The 13,140-nt window shown below is 35.1% G+C and overlaps 1 protein-coding gene across 1 annotated transcript; it reads left to right on the top strand.

Annotated features, from left to right (window-relative positions):
* Positions 1 to 9,492: 9,492 nt before the first annotated feature.
* On the top strand, positions 9,493 to 11,814 carry LOC140322405 (protocadherin gamma-B5-like). Its single transcript, XM_072398978.1, has one exon. The coding sequence runs from the start codon at positions 9,493 to 9,495 to the stop codon at positions 11,812 to 11,814; it is 2,322 nt and encodes a 773-aa protein (XP_072255079.1).
* Positions 11,815 to 13,140: the final 1,326 nt, after the last annotated feature.

The following is a 13,140-nucleotide window of genomic DNA, read 5'->3' as shown; positions in this document are numbered from 1 at the left end:
TCAGTTCAAATTTATATCCTCAAGTTGATCCCAGGATGTTGTCTCAATATACCAGTGGAACACTAACACTTCCATACTCTTACAATGTTTGTGTGGCTTTGGAATCTGGGGAAAGTGACTTTACATACATGAAAACAAATCAGAATGTTCCTGTGGACAATCTTATCGATGCTGATGATTCAGGGCTTGGAAATGAAAGTTTAAAAGAGGCTTTACCAACCAGAAGTCAAATCCAGGTGAGTTTTTAAAAAGTCGTCTATGAGTTTCCCAAGAAAAATACATTTTGCTACATATATCACGGTGCACAATTATTTTGTCTCATATTTAACCTGTGAATATGTGCATATAACATAATCAAAGCAGCCTAACAATATACCCTGTTATTTTGTACAGTTAAATAATTGAGTGTAAATTACTAAGGTTGGAAAAGTAAAAACGTGCTGAGAAGAAAGAGAGGCATTTTAATACAATATATGTGTGGAATATCTGTCTTAAATTTAATTTACAAAAATTCTAAAGGGAACATTTAGAAGTGAATATTATCCTAATAAATCTGCTGAGTATTTTATATTTTGTCCGTTAGGAGGAGAGGTAAGTAAATCCCTGATCCTGTAAATCCCTGAAACCAGTAATAGAAGTTATCAGCTGCACAGAGACACAAAGCAACACTGGTGACTAGTTATTTGCATTCTGCTTACCATTTTTGGACTAGTTTCCCAATTTAAGGCCCTCATCACAGTTATCCTGTGCCCAGACTATACATACCTAAGCATTACAAACCCTGAATGACTATTGAAAGCACTATCCCTGACTTCTGTATCTCAAAGCACTGGAGTGAAATTTGCTCTCAAAGTTTACTGAAATCTTAATTCTTCTGATTAAGGTCCATATTCTGGGTACAGGAACGCTTTATTTAAGTACCTGTAAACTGCCACTAATATAGTTTTTTTGAAACTTTATAAACTTCTTTACATCGTTGTCTGTATCACGATCGGGAAAGTTTACCCTCACATTTGGCCAGAGGCCTATTGCTACTGGAAGAGAAAATAAGAGGGAATTCAGCCTGTAACTAGAACAGGAGTAAAAGAAATATATTTGCCCCGCTTGAACAATAAAATTAATTTAGAGGAGTCACATTTGTCACATGTTTGTGTAGATTTTGTAGATGTTTGAGGTTTTGCAGAGACATTGTCACTTTGCCCTGCTAAATGTGTCATTAACGATAGGAAACTCAGCCCTTTCTGTAGAAACAACAAATGTATCTTTCATTCCATATTCTTTAAATATGAGCCCAACCTATATGCAATGTATTTTATTCTGTTAATGCCAGAATTTTGATTGATTTAAGTGTCTAATCGAAGTAAAAGGAAAGTTTTATGTATTGTACAGATTGTAGCACATGGCGTAATTGTAGGAGTTTGAGCTCTGCATAATATTGAATATGATCTCATCATTGTAAAAGAAAAGGAACATTTTAGTGCTTTAGCTCTGTTGACCTATAATTGTAATTTAGTGACTGTTAATTGTATTTAAGTATGGTTGATTTTTCTTCAGATTCAAATAGTAAATAAAAATGTGTTGTATAACACATTTTAAATTGAATATTGTGAATAGACATCAAAATTATGATGTCTGAATTCAGCATATTTGATTATAAAATGAGTTTGCAGGATGACTGTCAAGATATGTAGATTAGGATGATTAAATGTTGATTTTCTTTCCCGTTTAACTTTTACAACTATAAATTATATATTATCCTCTGGTATTATGTCTGGCCACAAAAGTGGCTTGTTTCTTAACAACAAAAAATAGGACTTTTTTTGTTTATTACATTGAATACTTTCAAAGTAGATGGGGAAGACGTAGAAATATTTACAGATTTTGTCTTCCTGCGCTCAGATTTTTGCAGATAGTGACTACAGCCAATAAATAAATACATTACAGGAAGGCACTAAAAAGTAGAGACGTCACATTGTTAGCAAAGAATAAAATAGTTATGGCTATGGTTCTTCTATTAGTAATATGCGGCTGTAAAATTTGTACTATATGCAATCCTATTCACAGAAAAAACTATGCTTTTTTGACTATGTTAAAAATGTTAGAGAAAACATTGTGAATTCTCTGGACTACAAGATTTACTTTCTTAATACTTGGAGAAAAAAGTTTTTTTTAATCTTAACCAAGATAGTTCACTGGAAGCACTCATCCTAAAATTAAAAGGTTACCACATATTGGGCCTGATTTATAAAAACCGTTCCAAGAAGGGAGAAAAGGTAGATTATTACGTTGACCTTTAACAATTTGCACTGCAGTCTGCTATGACACAGGGATGGCTTGCAAAGTTTTGGCATAGCAGACAATCTTTAGAGGCTTCTTGCAAAACTTTGCAACCCTCACAGACACTACTGCAATTTCACTTAATGATCAGCACTTCTATCTATTATCTGCGTTAACTTGGTCTAGGTTTTAAAACATTAGCCACCTAGTAGCATACTATGTTCAAACACTCCATTACATCTTTCAATGTGTTCTTTAAACATTTTCAGTCCCATCTGAAAAAGCTACTACAGGTTGACAATCAAAAATCCGGGAACCTCCGGACCTGAGATGCAACGATTTTCAAAAATTCCAGATTTTTTTTTTATACTTACCTCCACACACAGGCCTTGCTCTCGCAGTACCCACGGACATCTGGCACAGTTCCAGGGTGCAGGCAGCAGGGAGGTCTCAACGTATATTTAGTGTAGCAAGACCTAACAGCTGTTCCTGCAGAACAGCGCCATGAAAACATCAGTTACTGCAGTCCCTGTATTGAAAATGCGATCCAAAATTCATGCCAGGAAACTGAAAGAACCGGATTATCGACGGCCGGAATTTTCAATGGTCAACCTGTAACAACTTCCACAATAACAGTCCTATAGCCAGAGCAGATTTGCACAATGGTCAGGAAGAGGTTTGGATTACTTTTTTAGTTCCTGGACTCCTTGCATAAGCAGCTCTCTTCAAGTTATGCAACAGTCTCTCCAGGTCTGGACTCTCCTACCCAAATACACATTTTCGTCTGTAGCACATCCAGGTTGTAGACAGAAGTATTGTCTGAAGATCAATGGTCTCTTGTTTGATGGCCTAAAGTACTCTTGATGTCTCCTTTAAGAGATCCTCTCACCTGCAATGCTATCATTTGCAGGGCTTTTCAGACCCTTTCTAATAGCACTTAAGTTAAGATAAAAAAACAGGATAATGTTCAATTGCAAGTAATTCAAAATAAAGACGACCACACAAAAAAGTAAAAAAAAAAAGTCTCCGATCCACATATAAACATAAATGCAATTGTTACACATATATTAGGTAACAGTGTGCTTCTAAAGAAAATTGATTTAATTACCTTTTGAGTCTTATACAAAGCTACATTAACTTCTTCACCTGATGACCACAAAGAAAGTTAACGAAAATATTTTAAATAGAGACAAATAGCAATAAACATCTTACTCTGCTACTCCTGCTCTTGACTAACAAAGAGTTTTGTTTAGAGTTGAGTTTCAATAAAAAGGATGTAAAAATTTAAGGGTAATCACCTATACCTAAGTACCATTTTAAGAAGTTTACATAGAAGCCTTTTAGATCTTTTTGCTGAACAAGCATATATCATGATATGAAAAATACAAATTTTATCATTTTAAATTATATTTAACTATCATTACCTGATATTGTACAAATGCAAATACTAAAAACTAAGCATAAAGATTGAATAGCACCGCATATAGAAAGATGTCAGTGTTGTAGTTCCTCACTTACGCCTCAGAGCGCCGCTGTTTGACCAATAAGGAGAGGAATACAGAACTGGAGATCCACTGGTATTTTCATCATTCACACACATTACAGATCTGCAAGAAGAGGCACAGCCATTTTTCTCTGATTCTCTCTGAACATATATGATTTGTTACAACTATTTAAAAAAATACAACATTTTTCCTATCTGGAATACAAATACACAAAGGACTCTTTTGGAAGATGCTGAGGATGGATCAAACAAATCACCATTTACAGACATACAAAGGAATCAGATGGCAAGTAATATTTCCATTGTTATTTTCCTGGCTGTATCATTCAGTCTCTGGACAGATTCATTATTCTATTGTAGAAGAAATGAGAAAAGACTCTGTTATAGCAAATATTGCCAAAGATTTGGGATTAGATAATAAACAGCTCTCATCTAGAAAGCTACAAATTATATCACATGTATCAGAGAAATATTTGTATGTAAATCTAGATAATGGAAATCTGTATGTTAAGGACAGAATAGACAGGGAGACTCTGTGTGGGACAGAAACTACCTGCTTCCTAACATTTGATGCTGTTCTTGAAAATCCTTTTAATATTTATAAGGTAAAAATAGATATTCAGGATATTAATGACAATCCTCCAGTGTTTTATCCTGACACATTCACTATAGAGACAATTGAACTAACATCACCAGGAACAAGATTTGCTTTACAATATGCAGAAGATCTGGATATTGGTGTTAATTCAGTACAGACATATAAGCTCAGTGACAATTCACATTTTTCATTAAGTCAGAAGATTACCAGTGATGGATTTAAATCTCCTGAGCTTGTGTTAGAGAAATCATTGGATCAGGAATCACAAAGTGTTCATGAACTCATTTTAACAGCCCTGGATGGTGGCAATCCAGTGAGATCTGGAACAGCTGTAATACAAATCATTGTAATTGATGCTAATGATAATTTCCCAATATTTTCCCAGGAGGTATACAAAGTTAGTGTGAATGAGAATATTCCAGTAAATACTTTTATAATCAATGTAAATGCAACAGACAGGGATGCTGGTACAAATGGGCAAATCACATATTTCTTTGGCAAAACATCAGGGAATGTCCACCCTTCTGGATATTTCAGTATTAATCCCAAAACTGGTAACATAAACATCAATAAAAAGTTAGATTTTGAAGAGACAAGAAATTATGAGTTGTCGGTTCAAGCTAAAGATGGAGGAGGACTTGTTTCTCATTGTAAGGTATTAGTAGAAGTGATAGATGAGAATGACAATGTCCCTGAGATATCCATCACCTCCTTATCCTCCCCTATTCCTGAGGACTCAGCACCTGGTACAGTGATAGCTCTGATCAGAGTCCATGATAAAGATTCAGGAGAAAATGGAGAAGTGGACTGTAAACTTTCAGGGGAAATGCCTTTTAATTTAGTTTTGTCATCTAACAGTTTTTATACAATTGTGACAACGGGTCCTATGGATCGAGAGAAAGTGTCTAATTATAACATAACAATTGTAGCTACAGACAGAGGATCTCCCGCACTTTCCTATCATCAAACCATCAGACTGGAAATATCCGATGTTAATGATAATCCCCCAATATTTATGAAATCTTCTTATGTTGCTTATGTGCCAGAGAACAATTTACCAGGAGCCTCAATATACAGTATACAGGCTTCAGATGCTGATACTGCAGACAATGCTAAAATTACTTATTCCATTTCCAGCAAAAACACAGAAGATCATCCAATGTCTTCCTATTTTTCCCTTAATATAGAGAGTGGAGTTATATATGCCCAGAGATCATTTGATTATGAGCGGTACCAGGAGTTTGTAATAGAAGTAACAGCTAGGGACAATGGACTTCCATCTCTGAGCAGTAACACAACATTAACTATCAAAGTAATAGATCAGAATGATAATTCACCAAAACTCCTATACCCATCTCCAGAGAGTGGATCATCGGCATTGTTTGAGTTGGTCCCTTTTTCTGCTGAGCCTGGATCATTAGTAACAAAGGTTGTTGCAGTGGATGCAGACTCAGGGCATAATGCTTGGCTCTCCTATCAGTTCATTCAAGTATCAGAACCATCTTATTTCACCATTGATGAACACACAGGGGAAATTCGAACACATCATATTTTCCAAGAGAAGGATATACTGAATCACAAGGTTGTGGTGATGGTGAAGGACAATGGGATCCCATCTCTCTCTGCTACCACTACTGTCACTCTTGTTGTTGCAGATAACTTCCAACAAGTGGTTCCTAAGTTTGTCAATCAGATCACTGATGAAGATTCTCAGTCCAACCTGCAGCTGTACTTGGTGATTGCCCTAGCAGTAATATCTTTGCTTTTTATTATAACAGTCATGTTGGTTGTTATATCTAAATGTAAGAAGTCTAAACCATTCCCAGTATATGGGCCCGTCAGTTCAAATTTATATCCGCAAGTTGATCCCAGGATGTTGTCTCAATATACCAGTGGAACACTAACACTTCCGTACTCTTACAATGTTTGTGTGGCTTTGGATTCTGTGGAAAGTGACTTTACATACATGAAAACAAATCAGAATGTTCCTGTGGACAATCTTATCGATGCTGATGACTCAGGGCTTGGAAACGAAAGTTTAAAAGTGACTTTACCAACCAGCAGTGAAATTCAGGTATGTAGGTTTTCAACACCCGTGTTTTAATAGGCAGCTTTTATAATTCCAATATATATTTCTTTTTTTTTTTTTATAACATTCAAGTGTATAATAAACATAGGTAATCACACATTGACAGCAGGGAGTTGGAAACAAGTCCATTGACATTATATGGGAACAAAAACCATACCTAAAATGAAAAGTTTGATATGTCTTGTGAATACATTCTTAACAAAGGGTAGGGTCCGGGTGGCATTTAAACCCCAGATTTCCTCTGTAATACATCCAACTGCCCCATATAGCATTGAATTTGTCAGAAGTTCCCCCAGCACTTGCGGTGAAGTCTTCCAATATATATAACATTCCATGTAATTCTTTTTAAAGGATATCAGTGATATAAGACTTGCCTAACTCCTGTATATACTAGTTGTTCATTTTTTATGTTGATTGCCAAATTTTTTGCTCCACAAATCTTTTAATTCCAGTTGAAATTGATTTCTTATTCCAGTTTTGTACTTGTTTATTTTCAGATTTACTGGCAGCATGTAATGGTTTTCTTTAATGCACCATGAGTCCTCTGCTGCTGTTTAATCAGAAATTCAGATGTTTAGGAAGTCAAAGTGTGCTGTATAACACTGAGTTTTGTTTTCACTCCTGACAGATTCTCCAACACACTAAGGCAACGCAACTGAATACACATGCATTGCAGTGTACTACAATGCATGGCAACACACTACTGTGCAGATTGTATTTTAAATCTTGGCTTATAATAAATCACTGGGGGGGGGGGGGGGGTTGGTATGCCTACTTCTTCTTGCTCTGGCGATCTAGTTTTTATGTGACTACTGCCCACCTGTCATTATGTCTTAAGCTGCCTGTCACAATATTTCATATGCTTGTAGTTTATTGTTGTTACTTTGATGGTCACTAATGACACAATTTTGTGGTCTAAAATAACACAATTCATTAAACTAATAAACTCCTTGCGCCTATGCTTATTGTAAATTGCATAGAATATTAATATGGAAATTAGTATGATACATCACTGTTAATGTGCCTAAAGCAGAACTTTCATAAAAAAAACACCTTTACTCATCAAAAACCATCAATCTAGCCACAAACCAAGTCCAGTAGGTCCTGGATTCCTTCTTCTTTCTGGCGCGGACTGGACTGCAGGCGCCACCATCTTTTTTTGGGTACTGCTTAAGTGACTCACAGGCTGAAGAATGGAAACAGGTTTTCCTAAAAAAAAAGTAAAATGCTAATCCCACTGCGCATGAGTGTTTTACATTCCAGGAAAGCCCCTTAGGGTTTAGCCACCGATTTATATAACGTTAAAAATATGGTGATAAGTCCACTTGAACTGCGTGTGATAAAATGTGAGAGGCTTTTTTTATGGTACTATTTATAGTTCTATCATTTTAACTAACATATGTGGCATATGTACATATTGGTGTAAATGAGACTTGTGTTCTCAAGCTCTACCAGTATTAGTAAGAGTATGGGAACTAATGGTTAGTAGGCTATGTTGTAAAAACCAACATTAAAACAAACTCGGCTTTCCACACTCTGTCTTCATATAACAGAATATATAAATTGAAATTCCACTAGTGACTCTTCTTTTAAAAGTATTCTTACCCACAGAGACATCTGAGACAGAATAAATCTTTAGTGTTTAAGATCTGTTTAGAGCTTCTTTATGTATAGTGATGGCAGTAAAACAGCGGTGGCCCAGGTTTCATATAGTATCTGTAGTTAATGGAGTAAAAGTACAGAGGTTGGTGGCCAAATCACAAAACAGGAGTTTAGATTGTGCCTGTAAATCAATATACACAGGTCAAATTAAATTATGGGTTTAAAAGCACTTTGAGTTTTTAATGCCTATTAACCAAAGCTGGGGTGGGGGAGTTTGTGAATTTCGTCTTTTTTTTTCTCTGTTGAGAGATTGTGATTTGTAATGCTAAAATCCATGTAATGTAAAGGACAAATAATATTGTTCAAGTATAAGACAATATTAATGGTAAAAAAGTAAAGCAACTAATACATCCTAAAATGTGGATTTTATAATGCAAGCTGTGTACATGGACAAATTTGAGTTGGTGCTAAGGCTCTTGTTGACCCTGTATAGCATAGCTTTTAATGTAATAGGTAGAGGCTGCTCATTGGTTGAGTCATGTATGCTTTAGTTTTATGTTCTCATGTCCCAGAGTAGTAAGACATAATAGTGCCCAAGTTAGGACCAAAATTAGGTCTTCCACCATGTCAGAGAGGGCTGTGCTGTGTGGAAAAACTGTGTAAATCTCAGGTATGGATGAATGAAAATGCAAATTATCTGGCAGATTCCCTGTTTTTAAAACCTTTGTATATTTAGTAATTGTTTAGTACCATGAAAAAATAAATATAATAAAATATATACTATTTTATTAGATTTAATTATATACTATGTGATATCATAAATCAGAAATGCAGGGGTGTAATAATTATGGCTTTATTCTGCTTGTCTGCTCTATGTTTCTCAAATGGTAGCGCTTTACCTTGAGCCCCACTATATATAATATACAATATATATTGTGTACATATAACATTTTAATGAGTTCAGGTTACACAATACATAAAATAAAATGTATACTATTGGATACAAGGAAGTATTTGTTAGTATTGCAGTTCCCTAGTTTCACCTCAGAGCGCCGCTGTTTGACCAATAAGGAGAGGAATACAGAACTGGAGATCCACTGGTATTTTCATCATTGACACACACTGCAGTTCTGCAAGAAGAGCACAGCCATTTCTGGATTCTCACCACCCATTTTCACAGGAGTTATGTTTATTCTTTTAAACAATTAGATTTACTTCTATATAAGGATTTCTATTTTGGATTACAAATACTAATCATTCAAGCAATCACTTTTTGGAAGAAATTGAGCAATTGGAATGGCTAAGCTGATATTCTGTTCACAGGCATTTAAAGGGATCAGATGGCAAGTAATATTTTCTTTCCTATGTTGTTGGCTGTGTCATTCAGTCTCTGGTCAGATTCATTATTCCATTGTGGAAGAAATGAGAAAAGACTCTGTGATAGCAAATATTGCAAAAGACCTGGGATTAAAGATTAATCATCTCTCCTCCAGAAAATTAAGGATTGAATCACGCATTTCAGAGAAATATTTTTTTGTGGATCTAGACAATGGAAATCTGTATGTGAAGGACAGGATAGATAGAGAGACACTATGTGGGTCAGCAGCTACTTGCTTCCTAACATTTGATGCTGTGGTGGAAAATCCGTTAAATGTTTTTAAAATCAAAATAGAAATTCAAGATATCAATGATAATTCCCCAGTGTTTTTTCACAAATCCTTTACCATAGAAATGATAGAATCAACTGCACAAGGGACAAAATTTGCTTTACAGAATGCAGAAGATCTAGATATTGGCATTAATTCAGTACAGACATACAAGCTTAGTGCTGATGAGCATTTTACACTGAATGAAAACATTAATCCAGATGGCAGTAAGTCTCCAGAACTTGTATTAGAGAAAGCTTTAGATCGGGAAGATCAAAATATTCATGAATTAATATTAACAGCATTTGATGGTGGAAATCCTATGAGGTCTGGAACTGCAGTAATAAAGATCATTGTTATTGATGTTAATGATAATTTTCCTGTATTTAGTCAGCAGCTGTATAAAGTCAGTGTGAATGAAAATATACCAGTCAATACTTCTATAGTAAATGTACAAGCAGTTGATATAGATGAAGGTGTTAATGGACAGATTACATATTCTTTTCGCAAAACATCAGGACACATGCATCATTCAGGGATTTTTATTATACATCCATTAAGTGGTGACATTAAAACAAACAGCAAGTTGGATTATGAAGCAGCAAATAGTTATGAACTGTCTGTACAAGCAAAGGATGGAGGTGGTCTTGTTTCTTATAGTAAAGTACTAATTGAAGTGATAGATGTAAATGACAATGCTCCTGAAATATCTGTCACCTCATTATCCTCTCCTATTCCTGAGAATTGTTCACCTGGAACAATGATAGCTCTGATCAAAGTCCATGATTATGATGTAGGTAAAAATGGAGATGTTGACTGTAAACTTATAGAAGAAATACCTTTTAACTTAATACTATCCTCTGAGAATTACTACAGCATTGTTTCTGTGGGTACTATAGACAGAGAAGACATATCTAGTTATAACATCACAATAGTAGCTACTGATAGAGGATCTCCTCCTCTATCAAGCAGAAGAACAATCCAACTGAGGATATCGGACGTTAATGACAATTCACCAGTATTTATGAAATCTTCTTATTCTGCTTATGTGCCGGAGAACAATTTACCAGGAGCCTCGATATATAGCATACAGGCTTCTGATCCTGATACTGGAGACAATGCCAAAATATTATATTCAGTTTCCAAAGTAAATGAGGAAGATCTTCCAGTGTCCTCATATTTTTCCATCAATATGGAGACTGGAGTTTTGTATGCACAAAGATCATTTGATTATGAGCAGCACAACGAGTTTCAAATACAAATAACTGCTAGGGACAATGGTTTCCCATCACTAAGCAGCAATACAACGTTAATTATAAAAATTGTGGATCAGAATGACAATGCGCCCAAAATCCTTTATCCATCGACAGATGGAAGAGCAGCTATGTTTGAAATGGTCCCTATTGACTCTGAATCTGGTTCTTTAATAACAAAGGTGGTTGCTGTGGATGCAGACTCAGGACATAATGCTTGGCTCTCCTATCATTTCCTAAAAATGTCAGAAACACCCTACTTTACAATTAACGAGCACACCGGTGAAATAAGAACATCACATGTATTTCAAGAGAAAGATGTACTGAAACATAAGGTTGTGGCAATGGTGAAAGACCGCGGTGAACCTCCACTTTCTGCTACCGTCACCCTAAACTTTGTCATTACAGACCATTTACAGCAAGTGGTTCCTAAATTTGTTGATCAACTTACTGATGAAGATCAACAATCCAATTTACAGTTGTACTTAGTAATCACTTTAGTTATCATATCCTTGCTGTTCATTATAACTGTTATTTTAACTGTTATATCTAAATGCAAAAAGACCAAACCATACCCAGTGTTTGATCCTCTAAGTTCAAATTTATATCCTCAAATTGACCCCAGAGTGTTGTCTCAGTATTCAAATGGGACACTAACACTTCCGTATTCTTACAATGTTTGCGTGGCTTTGGATTCCGAAGAAGGCGATTTTACGTACATGAAACCCAATCAAAATGTTCCTGTGGACAATCTGATTGATGCTGATGATTCAGGACTTGGAAATGAACATTTAAATGAAGTTTTGCCTACAAACAATGTAAAACCGGTGAGTTTTTACAAATGAAAAAAATCTTCCATCTGCTTTGCATAGGATGATTAAATACTATTTCATTGTAGTAGGATTAAGCAAAATAATGTATATAATCAATTTTGATGTTTTGTAGTATAAATACATGTACAAAGTATAGATCCAAGCTTGATCTTTTAGTGATATTATGGTATATATTGATTTTTTTAAATAGTTTTGAATGCCCAAAGTCAGGTTCACGTTTAGCTACTATATTTTGCTTGTTGATGAAAGCCACATGAACGTGCAAAATATAGTAGAAACTAAAAGTAAACCTCACTTTGGGCATTCAATTACTTTAAGGCTTTTAATATGAATACAGGTAGTCCCTCAGTTAACTTTTAGATACGAACGAACGAGGCTTTTCTGCTTGCTCGTGTGCAGAACAGAGGCTTGAGGGGGGTAGGGGGTGGTTCGCATCTTGCAGAAGAAATCTTTTGCTGTTCAGCAAGCTCTTTTAACTCTTTAATAAGCAAGACGAACTCTGCCATTGTTTCTTTTTGCATATCAAAGCACAGCTTGCTCCAGAAATAAATGAATGTCTAGGTTCCAATAAGTTTTTTTTTTTTTTTGCTTTGTTTGACACCATACTGCCTAATATTATGTTGGGACAAACATCTGTCCTAATTGCATTTATGGATATAATGTACCTGTTCCGAATTACATACAAATTTAGGTTAAGGACAAACCTACAGTCCCTATCTCGTATGTAACCCAGGGACTACCTGTACATTATTTTCTCAAGTTTAACGATCAAACCTGAAAAGGCATGTTTCAGTTGGTTTCTAACAGCTTAGAATCGTTTGCTCTTTCCTCACAAACTACCAAATCAACTTAATTGACAATTACACTGCCAAAAATACATGTGAAATGTAAGTTCAAATCACACATCAATCTGAAAACATTGGTATTATACATGGGACATGGTTCCTAGACTTTTACTACTTTTAATTCTATAGTTTATTAGACAGACTTTGGGGAAATTATGTTTTATGGGGAATTAAAGGGCTAGAACCATGCATTTTTGGAACTCTTTATGCTCTAGAGATTGTACAAATGGAACATGTTCGCGTCTTTTGAACTATAACTATAATTTTATGCATATATTTTCCTTGTTTGCTACTTTTTAGAAATGTTTACATTTTTTGAACGGCAAATCTATTTCTTTATATCCTTAGTCACAGTTATATGGATTTTTTTCTTCATTGGAATTCAGCTGGTTGCATATGTTTAAGGCATAGAATTAGGTACTCTTAGTAAACTTTAACCTTAAAAAGATTGTTTTATCAGAATGTAATACATTACCAGTAACCTAAGGTACTT

This window comes from Pyxicephalus adspersus, chromosome 2 (assembly GCF_032062135.1).
Source record: "Pyxicephalus adspersus chromosome 2, UCB_Pads_2.0, whole genome shotgun sequence".
NCBI classification, from domain to species: domain Eukaryota; kingdom Metazoa; phylum Chordata; class Amphibia; order Anura; family Pyxicephalidae; genus Pyxicephalus; species Pyxicephalus adspersus.
Note: the sequence above shows the minus strand (reverse complement) of the source record. Positions and strands in the feature narration are given on the sequence as shown.